The sequence below is a fragment of the Kogia breviceps genome, chromosome 17 (genome assembly GCF_026419965.1).
Source record: "Kogia breviceps isolate mKogBre1 chromosome 17, mKogBre1 haplotype 1, whole genome shotgun sequence".
Classification (NCBI taxonomy): domain Eukaryota; kingdom Metazoa; phylum Chordata; class Mammalia; order Artiodactyla; family Physeteridae; genus Kogia; species Kogia breviceps.
The window spans coordinates 69,704,799-69,722,902 of NC_081326.1; the positions used below are offsets into that span (position 1 = coordinate 69,704,799).

The 18,104-nt window shown below is 49.7% G+C and overlaps 1 protein-coding gene across 1 annotated transcript in view; it reads left to right on the top strand.

The window, feature by feature from the left end:
* Positions 1–18,104, top strand: part of TG (thyroglobulin) — a 236,113-nt gene that overhangs the window by 37,706 nt on the left and 180,303 nt on the right. Inside the window, exons 19-22 of the mRNA XM_059043034.2 lie at positions 1,122–1,278; positions 2,719–2,943; positions 9,988–10,137; positions 12,322–12,492. Coding sequence (XP_058899017.1) covers positions 1,122–1,278; positions 2,719–2,943; positions 9,988–10,137; positions 12,322–12,492 — 703 coding nt within the window. The remainder of the gene's footprint in view (positions 1–1,121; positions 1,279–2,718; positions 2,944–9,987; positions 10,138–12,321; positions 12,493–18,104) is intronic.

Consider the following 18,104-nt stretch of genomic DNA (forward strand, 5'->3'; position numbering starts at 1 on the left):
CAGTCTGTGGCTTGACCTGCCATTCGTGTTGAGTGACCTGCAGCCCAGGGCCTGTGTTGAGAGGGCACCGTCTGGACCCCGAATGAGGTAGTCGAGGTCTCTCGTGCAGCAGGCTGCAGCCAAGGCCCAGATCGACTCTGGATCGTGGGTTGGACAGATGTCACTTTCCTTCACAGACCCTTCCTTTTACACAGAACCTTCTCATTCACCTCTAGATGCCCAAGCTTCTGATAAACTAACACACCCTGGGGCCTGATAGAGAAGCTCTTGGGATGTTGCTTTTGAAAGAGCACGATGGGAAGAGGGGCCCAGTGAGGCCTGTATTGAACCCCAGCCCCTGCCCGGCACTGTCCCCCAGCTAACCAGGCACCACCACCGTCCATCCACCCACCCTGCCCTGCAGACGGTCAGGGGGCACTGAGGGCCGTGCTCAGGTTGGGAGGAGAAGCCAGGCCGCATGGTCACAATGGAGGAGCTGGTGCTTCCTGGGAGGGAGGGTCATGTCCTGCTGGATGTAGGTGTTGTGAGGACATTGGCCGAGTCAGCAGAGCTTGTTTCTGCTGTGAAGTACAGCCCTGTGAATTCGGAGTGTTTAGGCTTTCTTTTGTGTGTGTGTGTGTGTGTGTGTTTGTGTGTGTGTGTGTGTGTGTGTGTGCCCTTTTAATTTTATTTGAGAATCTTTAAATCTTTATTTTTTTCTAAGTATATTTGTTTTCTTTGTAGTTTATTTTATTTTTACATATACGTGTATCTATTCTTTTTCAAATTCTTTTCCCATTTACGTTGGCTTTTACTCTGCTTACACCTCTGTCTGCAGGCTGTGTGACCGGAGCAGGTGATTCAACCTCTCTGAACCTGGAACCTCATTTTCCAGCTCTCTCAAGGCTGCTTCCTCCCAAACGGCTCCCACTGGGGACAGGTGGTGGGTGTAGAGCAGACCTTCTGAGGACAGGGTGGGGCTCAGGAGCTCCGATTGCCTGGGGCCAGTTCCCGGGTCAAAGGGAGGTCACAACCTTTCCATAACCTCCTCCGACAGTAACATAAGCCAGTTTAGGTGCCTGGCGCGGGCTCGGCAACGCTGGCTCCCTGCTCGGTGTTCTTGAGCCCGTGTCTCCGTGCAGGTGAAGACGGCTGGGACCCCTGTCTCCATCCCCGTCTGCGACGACTTCACGGTGCGGGTGGAGTGTCTGAGCGCGGAGCGGTTAGGAGCCAATGTCACGTGGAAATTGCGGCTGGAGGATGTCCCACCCGCCTCTCTCCCGGATCTGCGTGACGTTGGTATGTTTTCCCGCACTGCTGCCTTGAAGGTGCACAGACTCGCTGGGTCTCAGCGTTCCCACCGTCAGATGGAGCCACTGTGGCCCCCGCGCCTTCCTGTGGGGCTCAGGGAGGGAACGCTGTGCCTGGGCCCATGAGAGGAGCTTGTTCCTGAGAAGTTTATAAAGAGCAATAGAGTTCTGCTCCATAGCCGACTAGAGCTAAGTAATATCACCCCACTGCGCTTTTGAGAACATTTTCTAATTCTCCTCTTGGTTTTCTGGGCACAGAGAAGGAAGACAGGTGTGAAGTAGGGGAGGGTGGGGCCGGGTGAGGGCGTCTCCGTTGGTTTATAATTTATGTCCCGCCTACTTGCAATCAGAGAACGAACGTCTCAGACCACTGACACTGTTTAAACCCATGATTAACACTATTTAGAATGGAGTGGTAATGATGTGGATGAATCGAGAGTAGAAAGATCTAAGGAGAAGCAGAGTGGCTCTTACGATCTGAACCAGGGTGGGGCATAACCCATGGGCTTCTGACCAGAGGGTGGGAGCTTCTCCACTTCCTCTTCCACTATCTGGTGGCCAAACGCCGAGGGTCAGGGCTGGCTGGAGCTTGACCTCTGTTCCATGAGGGGGAGCTTGTAGAAAACGCCACCGTGTAACCCAGGAGGCAGACTGTATCTCGGACATTCTGCAGTGCCTGTGACCCTAATTACCATCTCCCCCCAGCAGCGTCATGAATTAAGGGTCACTTTTTGTTTTCCTCTGGAAACAGCCTGCATAATTTGGGTGTGTTTGAAGCTGCAAATGGATGAGATATTTGTTCCCGGCGTCCTTGGCCTGGGGCTGCCTTTGCAGTAGCCGTTGTGGTGAATGTTCGTTGCGCGCTGGGACCCGCCGCAGCTCCGCATGTAGTGCTCACCCATCTGCTTTCTTCCTAGGAAACACTTGGAGCTTGACAGCTGGAGGCCTTCTCAGTGTTTAGCTGAACCTGAGATGGAGGCTTTGCCTTACCTTTGACCGGCCCCATCACATTCTCTCCTGTAATCCTCACCAACTGCAAGAGGGGCATTCCTAGCCCCATTTTTCAGATGGAGAAACTGAGGCTCAGGGATGGTGGCTTGGCAAAGGTTGGGACAGTCGCGTATCTGGATAGTGCACCTTAGATGAGTGACCAAAGTCATGACGTCCTATGCCAGTGGGGTCACATCGCTGCCGCAGAAATGACAGGGGCTGGGGGTCTGGTCTGGAATCCTAGTTGTGATTCTGATTCTGTGTATCTTTGGGTCAATCAACACCCTTCTCTGGATCTCAGTTTCTCCCTCTGTAAAATGAGGCACTGGGAAAGGCCTATGTCTCCTTTTGCTCTGGACATTGTGGGTGGCTCTGTCCCTGGATCCTCCCTGACCCTTGCAGGAACAATGACACTCCTGCCTCATCTCGTGTCTTGCAGAGGAAGCCTTGGTGGGCAAGGATCTCGTTGGGCGCTTTGCAGATCTGATCCAAAGTGGAAAATTCCAGCTTCATCTGGATTCCAAGACGTTCCCAGCAGACACATCCATCCGCTTCCTCCAAGGGGACCGCTTTGGCACATCTCCCAGGACACAGTTTGGGTGCTTGGAAGGATTCCACCAAGTCTCGGCCACCAGCAACGCCAGTCAGGACCCACTGGGGTGTGGTAGGTTCCCCTTCTCTCCCTGGACCGCTGTTACTGAGCCATGTGAGGTTGTGGGAAAGGCCACAGAGCTCTGATAGAGGTTATTCTGACATGCAGAGTGGAGACTCATTCATTTATTTCTTCAATGAAAGCTTTTCAATTGTCCAAATATACTCACAGGCATATAGTTATCACCCACCAGGTAGCAGCTGAAACTAGAGGCAACGTGACAGAGGAAGAGCCCCCACGTTTGAGGTTATCCTTCCTCTTAGTCCTTGATGAGCTTGGACGCTGTGGCCTGTGCTGCACTGTCTTGGTGGAGAAGGCCGATGGCTACGCCGTGTGCCCCATGACTTTTCCTAGTCTGGTTATGGCAACACGGTACTCACCACCACCCCCAAATGCCAGCAATCGTCCAAGGACGTGATGCCTCAGGGGGGTGATTCCTGGTGGAGGGTTACTGGGCTGTTCTTGGCCTGACACATAAGCAGCCTTGGAAGCCATTCTCACTAGACTGCAGTTGCCGGTTCCCTGAATAGAAGCTGTGTGATTTGCTGCCATAACAAATCGCCACAAATGTAGTGGTTTAAAACAACACCCACGGGCTTCTCCGGTGGCGCAGCGGTTGAGAGTCCGCCTGCCGATGCAGGGGACGCGGGTTCGTGCCCCAGTCCGGGAGGATCCCACGTGCCGCGGAGCGGCTGGGCCCGTGAGCCGTGGCCGCTGAGCCTGTGCGTCCGGAGCCTGTGCTCCGCAACGGGAGAGGCCCGCGTACCACAAAAAAAAAAAAAATAAAAAAAAATAAAACAACACCCACTTATTATGCTATAGTTCTGTAGGCTTGAATTCTCACACAGCGTCTCACTGGGCTCACATCAAGGTGTCAGGAGGGCTGCGTTCCTACCAGAGGCCCTGGGAGGGAATCAGTTTTCCTGATTTTTCCCGCTTCTAGATGTTGCCCACATTTCTTGGCTTGTGGCTTCCTTTCTTCATCTTCAAAACCGGCAGTGTTGTAGCTCTCGGGCCATTCTTCCATAGTCACAGCTCCCCGGGATGCTCTCTGTCACTTCTAAGGACCTTACAATTGCACACAGCTGGGTAATCCAGGACACTCTCCCTATTTTAAGGCCAGTTGACTAGCAACCTTAATTCCATCGGCAACCTTAGTTTCCCTTTGCCATGTGACCTAACATATTTACAGTTTCCAGGGATTAGGACATGGACCGCTTTGGGGGCCATTGTTACATCCACTACTGAAACTTCCAGGGCCTCATGGTGAGATGTCATCCTCCCACATGGCATGAGACAGAGGCATTTTTATTGAGCTGAAGAGAGAGAATATCTTTCTCAGTTATTTATTTTTTCACTATTCATGTTGGTGGCAACACAAAAGCTATAAGGCCTTTCCTCTTATGAAATCCATGCCCAATTCTAAGCTCCACACTGGGTTTCAGATGCAACTAACTCTTAACACAGAAACCAGAGACACAACCTCTTCTTGCTAATGTTTACAGAGGATTTTGCAGTTTACAAAGCACCTTCACAAATACTTAACTCTCACTATCGCCCCCCGGTGGCAGGTCATCTCCCCATTTGACAGGTGAAGAGTCTGAGGCTCAGATGAAATGAGGTCATGTGTCTGTAGTGCCCAGAGCAGGGCTCACTCAAAGCAGGGACTCAGTTCTCTGTGGATGAGTTAGCCCAGGTCCTCTGGGACCAGAGCTCACGGTCCTTCCACCTCAACAGAGCTGCCCAAACCAAGAAGATAAGAAGTAGAAGCTGGCGTGGATGGTGCCACCTGCCAGGGTGGGAGAAACAGGGTCACAGCAGCGGAGGTGATTGCAACACCTGCCACTGTGGTCTCAGACTTGCTCTGAAGAGCCCTGGGCTCCACTGCCAAAAGCTCATTTTGTGTGTGTGTGTGTGTGTGTGTGTGTGTGTGTGTGTGCGCGCGCGCACGCGCGTGCGCTCACAAGCACACGTGTATTGGGAGGAGGCTGCTTTTATAATCACCCCAGGCGGTGTTGATAAGGGGGTCTGGGAGCCCCACTTGCAGAGGCTCACCCACCTCGGGTGCCCCCTCTGGAGCATGGAGCCAAGAGGCGGGACAGCAGGAGATGGAGAGAGGGACTCGTCAAGCACCAGGTCCCCATTTCCTGTGTGTAAAATAAAGGGGGTGGACTGGGAATCTGGTCCTAGGTTCCCTCTAGGGAACTCGGTTGATGACTAGATGACCATTTCCCGTCTACCAGGACAGATAGTGCGGCTCAACTGGGAAGTGGGAGGGGAAGCCGAACCAGGAGCACAGACAGACTTGCCTGACGGGTGTCAAGCAGTGGGGACCCAGGGGATCAGAACCCGGCCTCGGGGTGACCGGGCTTCAGAGAGAGTGGGAGTCACAGGGTGGGCCTGTGAATGAAAGGTTTGGCCAGGGCTGCACTTGCTGCAGATCAGGAGTGGCCGCCTTTTTCCGTAAAGGGCCAAAGCAAGTCTTTTAGCCTTTGCAGACCATTCTGTTTCTGTCTCGTGGACTCAGCTCGTCCACGGTGGGGAGAAGAACGTGGCTGTGTTCTAATAAAACTTTGCTTGCTAAACGGAAGGTGAGCTGAATTTGGCCTGAGGGCTGTAGTCTACCATCGTAGCTCTACACAAACCTACCTTCCGTTCTTCAACTGCGGCAGCTTTTTACCAAGTTACAGAGCATTGCTGATCACACCATTCAGCCCCACCCCTTACTCCAAATGGTTAGAAAGGTCCAGAATGGAATTCACAAAAGCTGTACCAAAAGCCCTGGATTTTCTCCAGTATCAATGCTAACATCCATTCTCTATTGAATTTCTGCATTGCTCTGGTCCAGGATGTCAGGTGTTTTTAATGCCATGGGGTGGATGAAGCAGCCGGGGGCCTACAGTTAAGAGTGTTAAGAAACTGCTCGTGGAAGTCGGGTGGCCCTGGGTTCACGTCTTGGCCCCCAGCACCTTGTCAGCGTGGGTTCCTGGGACACTGCCCATCTTGACTAGGCGTAATCTGGAAAACAGGGACAGTAATACCTATTTCATGGGGATTGTGATTTGCATAGCTGAATGTAATTGATACAAAACACACCGCTTCACACAAAGTGAAACTTCAGCAAATTGTTTTGTTGCTGATTGGCCGGGTGAGATTTAAACTCAGCCCTGCTGTTTCCAAATTCTTTATTCTGTCCGCTGATTCACAAGTCTTCCTTCTCAACAAGGGCTCTTGGTGAAATCACGCCCTCGGATTCTTGTATCTATTCTTACTGGCTCTTTTTCCTTCTGAAGCACATCTGGAATGCAGCTGTGAGGCTACAAGCAGAGCATTGTCCTTTGGGGATAAGGCAGGGTTTCCGTGTGTCGTCTTGGGGGGCCAATCTGGATGGTCCCCTGGGGGCACAGTGACTCAGGGAGACCGGTGGGAATGTCCACCTCCCGTGACTCAGGCAGGCGTGGCAGCCTTAATCTAGGCAGTGCCTACTGCAGGGGTTGGAGGCTTTGTCTGCACCTCCCACGCGGTCAGTTACGTTCACCCTCCTGCCTCACTGCCAGCCAGATGGCTTCCCCTCAGAATTACCTGCTGGCAAGCTTCATACCAGGTTGGTCCATCAAGGAGAATCCCAGAGAAACTGTCTGGATTTTCCATGTCCATTCTGAACAACATTCACTGTCACTTGTTCACTGCAAATTCTTATAATAGAGCTAGTTCTCTACAGATATGTTACCTGAAGCAACGTCTTGTTTCCTTCCTCCCTCCCTCCTTTCCTTCCTTCCTTCTTTCTCTTCATGCATCTGTCCATGCATGCATCCGTCCTTGCTTCCATCCATCCTCCAGTCCATCTTTCCATCCATCCATCCATCCCATCCAAGCTTTCAAAATATAATTATGTGTCAAATACCATGCGACATACTCAGGGAAGCAAAAGTCAGAGCTCCACTTTCAAGGAGCTCACAGTCTAGCTGAAGAGAGGTTAAGTGAAAAGACAGCTAAAATATCACTTGAAAAGCCTTTTTCACCCCAGTCAGGGCAGTCAGGGATGGCTTGCTGGGCTAGTAAAGGCTGGCGTGAAGTCTTAAGGGCTAGTTAAAATTGTCGCTTGGACAAGAGCAGACAAGAAGTGGGGTGTGTGTGTGTGTGTGTGTACGTGTGTGGCCCTGTGTTGAGTTTGCTAAAGTGACGAAGGACATTCCAGAAATGGAGATTAGTGCAAAAGCAGGGAGTTACGAAGTGCTGTGGCTTTATGGGGACAGTGCACACGGCTTGCGTGACTGGAGAATGGGGCCTGAGAGATAGGAGTGGACCAGAGTGGGAGAGGCCTGGGGAGACAGCAAGGGGCTTGGTTTGGTGGGGTCACCAGGGGCGAATTTTAAGTTGGAGAGTGACAGGGCCAGGGGTGGGGTTGAGCAAAGCAGGCTAAGGAGTGAAGGACAGTTACGCTTCCTCAGATATTTTTCTTCAGCAGAAACACGGCTGCTGTTGTTTGGGGACTTCGGGAATGGGTTGGCTAGAGGGATGGCAGAACCCCAAAGCTTTGTGAAACTTGCAAACTCAAATTGGCCAAGTCGCCTCCTTTTACGGAAGAGGGAACTGAGACCCCAGTGATTTTCCAGTGACTTCCATGAAGGGATTTAACTGAGGGATAGACATCCAGTCGTTGCGGTGGACTCAGGGTCTCTGGGAGGACCCACCTGTTGGGGGAGGAGGCAACGGGGCCTCACCGTGATGTTTACAGAGGCTCCTTTGGGTGGAAAAGACTCTTGACGTCAGACATGGAAATAAACAGAACCCAGGTTCCTTGCGCGTGGTCGAGAGGCCTGAAGCGTATGGCAGCAAAAATTCTCAGCTCTCTTTTTTCTGCCCCTTCACCTGCACCCTGGGTTGAGAGGCAGCAACTCAGGCTGGCTTAAAAGGTTTTATTCTCCTTTAGCAATGAACTTGGAGACTACTTGAAACAATAGCCACGGTCTGAGGCAAAAATACTAGAGGTGATCAACAACGTGACTCATAGAAGTAACGAAACCCCGCTCTCTGAGCGAGGATGTGCGTGGCACAGGGCAGGCCGGAAAACACACCGTTCAGTTTCCAGTGTGTGCCTGGAGTTTCTGACTTACTCAGAAACACCACACACATATGCACGCTCGAGAGAGTAGCTCTCAGAGCCACGCTGGCTCCGTTCTAGCACATCCTACACGTTTGTTCTCACTTCTTCGTCAAAGGAAGGTGGTTGAATTGGTGTGTGGAGGAAAGGCTTTGGTTTGGCGAGAATGGGGCTTGAGTCCCACCCCTATCGTCTTGCTGCCCGGTTGACCTGCCCTTGAACATCAGTTTTCTCCAGGCTAGAATGGCGCTGATAGCTTTGCCATAACGTGGTGACATTGTAATACCTGGCACTGTGCTTGGCACGTTCTATAATTTTACTTCCTCCCTGCCCTTTCCAGCAAAGCATGCTGGGGGCGTCCTGCGTGAATGTCCCGAGGCTCAGCTTTCTCATCTGTGAAGTGCGGGTAGAACGCTAGCTGCTGGCTGTGCTGTGCTGACGTACATGCGGTACACAGAGGGGTGCCGGGCACAAAGACAGCGCTCCCAAGAGCGGGCACGCTTTTGGCTCCCACCCTTACTGGGTAACAGCTCACTTCTTCTAGAAGTTATTTGGCAAAATCTCCAGAACACAACGGTGGATCAAGAATAAAGACAAAATAGAACCTGCTTCCACCTTCCCCTTCGCTGAGCTGTCAGAATCTGTGTGGCCAAGCGCATGCACCCGCCTCAGAGCAGAGCTCTCGGACGCCAACTTAGAACCCTTATGCGACATGCATCTGTCCAGTTTGGGTTTCTAGTCTCTCAGCTCATATCATATTGGAGGAAGAAAATTAGGAAAGGTTGGGAGGTTAGAATCAGAGGGACAGAAAGCACCGAGTGCTGATTGACGGGGGAGCACGGGGAGGAGACGAAGGAGGGGAATGAGGCATCCAGGGTGCAAGATGCGAGTAGGTCCTCGCTCTCAGGGTCACACTTGGGTGTTTCGGAGTAAATCGGACGCAACCAGGCGACTGTGAGGGCCTCTGTCAGTCCTGCGCCCTGGGCGTCTCACTCACCTCCCGGTAGCCCCAGGTCGGAGCCGTGCCGTCACTGACTGACCAAGAGGGAGAGGCCACATTCGAGTGGGGTGGTGCTGAATTGTTGAAATCACCCCACAGAGGGAGGGCCCCCTGTTTGCACGGGGTAGGTGCTGAGGTTGGCTTCCAGGAACGACTCCCTCAAGTCTAGAACGACTTAGCACGAGTTGAGCACCTATGAGTCTGGCATTATGATATGTACGTCATCTCTGGACCTCATCGCTACAGTCCAACGGGATAATATTAATCCTTATTTTACAGAGGGGAAAATGGAGCCTCGGGGAAGTCCAGAGGCATTTAGGTAGAGTGGGGAGGGGGACTTTACCCGATCTGTCTGACCCCAAAGTTTGCGGCCACCACTGCGCTCTCCCGTACTCCCACGGCAACCTGTGGATGGACGCTCATCTTTCAAGATGTTCTCAACTTCACCCCGTGACACCCTTCTCTTTGTCTAGTAAGCTCTAGCTCAGCAGCTGGCTTTCTTTGGCTTTTATCTTTCCATTCCTTGAATAATCCGAACTCGTTCCTGCCTCAGGATTTTCGCGCTTGCTGTTCTCTCTGCACAGAGTTCTCTTCTGCGTCTTTGCTAGGGTACTCCTCACCCATCAGGCCACACGTGTCGCCTCCCAGAGGGGCCTTCCTCACTATCGAGCCCTCCGCTCCTGCTCATCTCACTCAACTTTGACATTCTTGTTGGACACCCTCTCGCCCCCCCAGCCCGTCATCTCCTGGGGAGCAGGAGCTTTGTCCACCCTCTTCACGGCTCATCCCTACTCTCAGAGCCTCAGGCACAGCGGGTTCTCAGTGGGCCATCTGTTAAATGAATGAGCTCTTGTCTGATTTTGCAACTTCGCAGACCCTGTGTGTTCTGAGCTTGTAACTATGAAGCCAGCGTCTTGTTCTTTAACCTCATTGCTCTGTTTATCTTTGCCAGTTAAGTGTCCTGAAGGAAGCTACTTTCAGGGTGAGCAGTGTATTCCCTGTCCTGCTGGATTCTACCAAGAACAGGCAGGCAGCCTGGCCTGCGTCCCTTGCCCCGTGGGCAGAACGACCGTCTCCGCTGGAGCTTTCAGCCAGACTCACTGTAAGTTCTAAAGGGTCCCCCGCTTCGAAAGAGAAAAACCCTGCGATGTTGTGGGGACGCTGCAGGACATCTCGACCTTGTTACTACCGAAATTTGGAGACGGACGGTTCTTCGTTTTGGAGCGCTGGCCCTCGCGTGGCGGGCTGTTTATTTAGCAGCGTCCCGGCTCCTTACCTATTGGACGCCAGTAGTGCCACCCGTGCGCCAAGGTGTGACAACCAAAGCGTCTCCACACAATGCCAGGTGTCTCCTAGATGGGGGCAAAACTGCCCACCCTTGAGAACCGCTGGGTGCAGATCATAATCCAAAGGGCACCGCCTCGGACAGCCTATGCTCTGTCAAGAGCTAGGCCCGACGACGTTCTCCCCGTGTTGCTTCATCCAACCCTCCCAACTCCCCTTCTAGGTAAACATGAGCCCAACTTTTACGTATAAAAAGGCTAAGGCTCACGGAAGAAATTTAGCCAAAGTCACTCGGCTAGAAAGTGACATAGCTGGCCTTTGATCTTGGCAGTGTCTGATTCTGAAACTTCTGATTTCTGTAAGTCAGTGCTATTATCAGATTAAGAAGTGGAAGATGTTTCCCACCTGCGATCATTACCACTGTGCAGCTCATATTCACTTTCTGGCCCCATGAATCTGTCAGGACTGTGTGTACCGGTGGCCTTCCTGTATGTCATGTGATTTCACTTGGCCTGTTTACTTAACAGTTAGCTGGGGAGCGTCGGGTTTTCCCTAGCAGGGGCCCATAACTCGCCTCGTCGCAAATCTTTTCATGTTAGTCTGAAATGGTGTCAACATGAGGCATTGCTTAAAATCGGAGTCGTGTTTAGAATTGTAAACTAATCAAAAGAGATCAAGTCACCTTCCGTGACAGAGGCAGTTTCCTTGGTCAGGAGAGCATTGGAAATAGAGTGGTATTTCCAAGAAAGTCAATAGAGGAACTTCCTAGGCTGGAAGTCTGGCATTCCTTCTGGAGGAGAAACTCTTCCCCGGGAACTTAGAGTGTCCTTGACACCCGGGCGTCCCGCTCAGTTTGTACCCGTTGACTCCAGACACTGTGGTTTGCGATGACGTGGTGGTGTCACACGGTCCCGAGCCGTCCCTCCTTAAAAGCAGGTCCCTGCGGTGCGCTGATCTTTGTGCAGCGTGTGCTGCCTATGCGGCAGGGAGCAGAGGGGGAGGCGGAGGCTCGCCACCCCGCCACCCCATTTCCATCCGCACGCTCCCTCCTACTGGCACTGTGACCTCGGCCAAGTCACCTTCCCTCGCGGAACGTCAGCTTCCAGAAATGGCGATGAAGACCAAGTACATATTTCTTTTTTTTTTTTTTTTTTTTTTTTTTTTGTGGTACGCAGGCCTCTCACTGTTGTGGCCTCTCCCGTTGCGGAGCACAGGCTCCGGACGCGCAGGCTCAGCGGCCACGGCTCACGGGCCCAGCCGCTCCGCGGCACGTGGGATCCTCCCGGACCGGGGCACGAACCCGCGTCCCCCGCATCGGCAGGCGGACTCCCAACCACTGCGCCACCCGGGAAGCCCCATATTTCTTATTATAGATCACGGTGTCAAAGCCTGGGGCGGGTAGGAGGCTTGTATTATATGTCAGACTCTGAGCAAGGTACTGGAATAAAATAGGGAGCGAAGCCAGCTGAGGCCCTTGCCTGCTTGGGAGGGAGCCAGACGGCCGCGAACTGTTCCTTCCCGCAGACAGATGGCAATGATGTGTGCTCCGGGCTCTGAGCGAGGTATATGGGCCAAGAGGAGAGTGTAGCACTCGGGCGCCAAGGGGTCTGCGGGCCTCCCTGAGGGGATGAGGGCTGGCCGGCGAAGAGTCAACTCCTTGCAGGCTGGGGGGAAGGCCGCGCCAGGAGAAGAACCGCGGGCAGAACCCGAGTCCCAGCAAATGGTATCAGCGCAGGCGGTGCGTTCCAGGCCCACTGTGGGTACACAGGAGCACGTGCAGGGTCAGAGGGGCGGGGCCCGGTCACAGCGGCCTTAGTGGCCCAAAGGCGAGCCCAGACTTTGTCTTTTGGTCGGGGTGGGGACACTGACAAGTATTAAGCTGGGGGTTGTCTGGCTCCGACGTGTGACTTGGACGTCTGATCAAGGACTGGGAGCCTGGGGTCCGGCAGGGAGGGGACCCCAGAGGCACGGCACTGAGAGCTGTATCCATCTTTGGTTCCAGGTGTCACTGGCTGTCAGAAGAATGAGGCAGGCCTGCAGTGTGACCAGGACGGCCAGTACCGAGCCAGCCAGAGGGACGGGGCCAGCGGGAAGGCCTTCTGCGTGGACGGCGAGGGGCAGAGGCTGCCGTGGTCGGAGACGGAGGCCCTGCTGGTGGACGCCCAGTGTCTGAGTACGTGCAGGCCGTTAAGTCAGCCACTCCTGGGGACAGGGCGTGTAATCCTAAGGGCTTTCTAGAAGGGGAGAGACATGTGAGATGCCGTTGTCCCCAACCTTTCATTTCGAAAACTTTTAACCTATGTAGGAGTTGAAAGAATAGTAGGAAGAACAAACGCTCGTCGCCCAGATCCAAAAATTGTTATTATTTTCCTCTTTCTCTCTCTCTCTTTTAATCATTGGAAAGTATATTTCAGACATCATGAAACCTCACCCCTAAATACTTCAGCATCATGAGAAATGAATTTAAAAATCATTCGTCTGCTGAGGTTTCCTTTCTTGTGGGCAGCTTGCCTCCGAAAAGCGGGTCAGCGTTTCTCCCTCAGTGGGATGTTGGAGGAAGACCCGAGTGCCAGTCCTTCTTCCACGTTACTTGCTGGGTTACCCCGAGCAAATCGCTCAACTTCTCTGATGCTCATCACCCCAGAAGCCTCCTGCTCGCCTCCTGAGACACCGTGAGGGTCAATATTATCCTGTGAAGATGCCAAACATTGAGCCCAGCTCTTCAATGAGATAATGGGTGCGAAAGAACTGACAGGAGTCCTATAGTCCTAGGTGCATGGGAGTGGGACCAGAACTAATTTAATCCCAATGGTGCCCTTTACTGGTCGTGCAGTGCTGGGCAAGTCACTTACATTCAACAGTTTCCCCATCTGTAAAATGGGATTGTTAATGCCTGAGCGAAGTGTTAATGAATGCCAAGGATGTGTGGTGTGTGTGTGTGTGTGTGTGTGTGTGTGTGTGTGTCTGTCTGTCTGTCTGTCTGTCTGTCTGTCCATGGATAAATTGCAAATCCAACGAAAATCTTTATTGTTATTTGTCAGTATCCCTCCTCCTGGGCAGAAATAGCAATTGGGGAGTTAGAGCTGGAAGTGCTTTAAGAGATCAGTTAGGCAGATCTTTGTTATCCTTTACAAATGAGCGAGAAGACTCCTCAGAGGGAAAGCAACTTGCCCAAGGACCACGGCGATTACTGGCCATTCTGGGTGCTTGCATCTTAACTCTGGCCCTCTTTGCATCCGTACCACTGGCTTGGCTGTGTGGATTGTTCACATACACGCACTTTGTAAAGCACTTCCTGGCTTGTTCTGCCCTGTGTTCATCTGGGGCAGAAAGGCCAGTTTAATCAGTGGCACCAGAAATGTTTATGAGGAACAGCTCAGCTTTGCCAACTTTGATGGCGCCTCCCTGAAGTACAGGTCTATGAATAGCCTCCAGGTTGGTCCTCAGCATCTTGGCTTCTTGTGCAAAGCTTGGAGCTTAGATTTCTCTTTCTGGATATGCAGGAGGATTTCCATGTTAAGAAGCTGGGCCCCCACTGGGATGGCAGCACGCTGTCTCAGAATCCTTTCAACTTGACTTTGAGATCTTTCTCTTTGAGCGTGGAATTGAAGTCTCATTATTGACGTTTGTGTCCCCTAGAAAAGGCGAAGTGCGTAGAGGTCAGCTGTATAGTTCCCGCAATAGGTATCCACCTTCCGCACCCGGACACCACCTCCCTGGATCCTCAGACACATGGATCACTGCTGTAGCCTCCTGATTCATCTCTCTGCTCCAGCCTTGCCTCCATCCAATGACTTGCCCCCGGTGCTTCCGAGCGGTTAAGAGGCAATTCTCCTTAGACAATTGCCCTTATAACTCTCCAGTGGCTCTGCGGTGCTCCAGGATACAGCGGTAGAATTGCACCGCCTCAGGGCCCTCTCTGGACTCTAGCCTCATTAGACCACTTGTTCCTTTGCGGCTAGACCTGTATCTTCCTTTTTGTCCTATTCGAGAGTAGCTGGCACTTGTCGACACAATGAATGAATGGCTCTAATGATCTGGGCTTCTTCGGAACTATTTCCTAAGGGTCATCGGGGAAAGGGATTCTCCCACCACCTGAATTCCTGCAGCCAGTCTGACGAGTCCCGACACCGAGGAGGGCTGTCCTTGCAGGGGGCCGAGGGACCCAGCGATGCCGGAGTTGTTACCGGGTACCGGGTACTCCCTGCTGCTCTGTTTATTCCTCTGCCAGGCGGCTGAGACTCTCAGAGGTTGAGACATGCCCGGGACACAGAGCTGGTGAGGGCGGCGGCATCAGGACTGGCTGACTCCAGAGCTAGTGCCCCTTCCCCATTGCCAGCTGCCTTCTCACCTTATATCTCTCTGCTGCAACTTCAGCGTGGCCCCCTTGATCTTTCTGACATTGCCTGGGGTAAACCCTTTGTTTAGACCTTGGCCGGTGGAAATATTTCAAGCTCATCTTCCCTTTAACTCTAGATCCAGTTTTCTAGTTCTGCCCTTTGTTGGTCCACACCGAAGACTTCATACTCCATGTCAAGTGCTCAAACAGAGGAATACGCCCACCATTGGAATTACACCATCTTTATAATATTCTGCCCTGGTTTCCTGGTGTTGTAATGATTTTGGCAGTCATCCCTCCATCCTTCCATCCATCCATCCATCCATCCAATAAGTAGGAAACTAGTATATATGTCACTATCCTAGCTGGCGGGTGTTCAAATTTCATCAGAACATTATCCTTGTCTTGGAAAGAGACAGGCACATAAATAGCCATGGTACACTGTGCAGAATCATGATCAAATAGGGTGATGTGCCCAGATGCTGACCCTTTATACTTTCCCCCAAACATTTGTAAATATCGGTTATGTATGTAAATTTGTAAATATCGGTAAGGCATGTGGCAGATTACACCAACAGAATGTATAAATCTGCATACTAACTCAATATTGCATGGAATCAAAGCTACAGTAATCAAGACAGTATGGTACTGGCACAAGAACAGAAATATAGATCAATGGAACAGGATAGAAATCCCAGAGATAAACCCATGAACATATGGTCACCTTATCTTTGATAAAGGAGGTAAGAATATATAGTGGAGAAAAGACAGCCTCTTCCATAAGTGGTGCTGGGAAAACTGGACAGCTACATGTAAAAGAATGAAATTAGAACAGTCCCTAACCCCATACACAAAAAGAAACTCAAAATGGATCAAAGACCTAAATGTAAGGCCAGACACTAGAAAACTCTTAGAGGAAAACATAGGCAGAACACTCTATGACATATATCACAGAAAGATCCTTTTTGACCCACCTCCTAGAGAAATGGAAATAAAAACAAAAATAAACAAATGGGACCTAATGAAACGTAAAACCTTCTGTACGGCAAAAGAAACCATAAACAAGATGAAAAGACAGTCCTCAGAATGGGAGAAAATATTTGCAAACAAAGCAACTGACAAAGGATTAATCTCCAAAATATACAAGCAGCTCATGCAGCTCAATATCAAACAAACAAACAACCCAATCCAAAAATGGGCAGAAGGCCTAAATAGACATTTCTCCAAAGAAGATATACAGATTGCCAACAAACACATGAAAGGATGCTCAACATCACTAATCGTTAGAGAAATGCAAATCAAAACTACAGTGAGGTATCACCTCACACCAGTCAGAATGGACATCATCAAAAATTCTACAAACAGTAAATGCTGGAGAGGGTGTGGAGAAAAGGAACCCTCTTGCACTGTTGGTGGGAATGTAAATTGGTACAGCCACTATGGAGAACAGTATGGAGGTTCCTTAAAAAACTAAAAACAGAATTACCATATGACCCAGCAATCCTAGTACTGGGCATATAACCTGACCCTGATGTCAGACAAAGCTACATCAGGGAGCCTGATTCCTCCAGCTCCATTTTTCTTCTCAACATTGATTTGGCTGTTTGGGGTCTTCTGTGTTTCCATACAAATTGTGAAATGTTTTGTTCTAGTCCTGTGAAAAATGCCATTGGTAGTTTGATAGGGATTGCACTGAATCTGTAGATTGCTTTGGGTAGTAAAGTCATTTTCACAATGTTGATTCTTCCAATCCAAGAACATGGTATATCTCTCCATCTGTTTGTATCAGCTTTAATTTCTTTCATCAGTGTATTATAGTTTTCTGCATACAGGTGTTTTGTCTCCTTAGGTAGGTTTATTCCTAGGTATTTTATTCTTTTTGTTGTAATGGTAAATGGGAGGGTTTCCTTAATTTCTCTTTCAGATTTTTCATCATTAGTGTGTAGGAGTGCAAGAGATTTCTGTGCATTAATTTTGTATCCTGCTACTTTACTAAATTCATTGATTAGCTCTAGTAGTTTTCTGGTAGCATCTTTAGGATTCTCTATGTATAGTATCACGTCATCTGCAAACAGTGACAGTTTTACTTCTTCTTTTTCGATTTGTATTTCTTTTATTTCTTTTTCTTCTCTGATTGCTGTGGCTAAAACTTCCAAAACTATGTTGAATAATAGCAGTGAGAGTGGGCAACCTGTCTTATTCCTGATCTTTGTGGAAATGGTTTCAGTTTTTCACCATTGAGAACGATGTTGGCTGTGGATTTGTCATATATGGCCTTTATTATGTTGAGGTAAGCTCCCTCTGTGCCTACTTTCTGGATGGTTTTTTATCATAAATGGGTGTTGAATTTTGTCAAAAGCTTTTTCTGTATCTATTGAGATGATATGGTTTTTCTCCTTCAATTTGTTAATATGGTTTTTCACATTGATTTGCATATATTGAAGAATCCTTGCATTCCTGGGATAAACCCCACTTGATCATGGTGTACGATCCTTTTAATGTACTGTTGGATTCTGTTTGCTAGTATTTTCTTGAGGATTTTTGCATCTATGTTCATCAGTGATATTGGCCTGTAGTTTTCTTTCTTTGTGACGTCTTTGTCTGGTTTTGGTATCAGGGTGATGGTGGCCTTGTAGAATGAGTTTGGGAGTGTTCCTCCCTCTGCTGTATTTTGGAAGAGTTTGAGAAGGGTAGATGTTAGCTCTTCTCTAAATGTTTGATAGAATTCGCCTGTGAAGCCATCTGGTCCTGGGCTTTTGTTTGTTGGAAGATTTTTAATCACAGTTTCATTTAAAGTGCTTGTGATTGGTTGGTTCATATTTTCTATTTCTTCCTGGTTCAGTCTTGGAAAGTTGTGCTTTTGTAAGAATTTGTCCATTTCTTCCAGGTTGTCCATTTTATTGGCATATAGTTGCTTGTAGTAATCTCTCATGATTCTTTGTATTTCTGCTGTGTCAGTTGTTACTTCTCTTTTTTCATTTCTAATTCTGTTGATTTGAGTTCGTCTCTCTTTTTTTCTTGATGAGTCTGGCTAATGGTTTATAATTTTTGTTTATCTTCTCAAAGAACCAGCTTTTGGTTTTATTGATCTTTGTGATTGTTTCCTTCATTTCTTTTTCATTTATTTCTGATTTCATCTTTATTATTTCTTTCCTTCTCCTAACTTGGTTTTTTTTTTATTCTTCTTTCTGTAATTGCTTTAGGTTTAAAGTTAGGTTGTCTGTTTGAGATTTTTTTGTTTCTCGAGGTAGGATTGTATTGCTGTAAACATCCCTCTTAGAACTTCTTTTGCTGCATCCCACAGGTTTTGGGTTGTTGTGTTTTCATTGTCATTTGTTTCTAGGTATTTTTTGAAATCCTCTTTGATTTCTTTAGTGATCTCTTGGTTATTTAGTAGTGTATTGTTTAGCCTCCATGTGTTTGCATTTTTTACAGTTTTCTTCCTG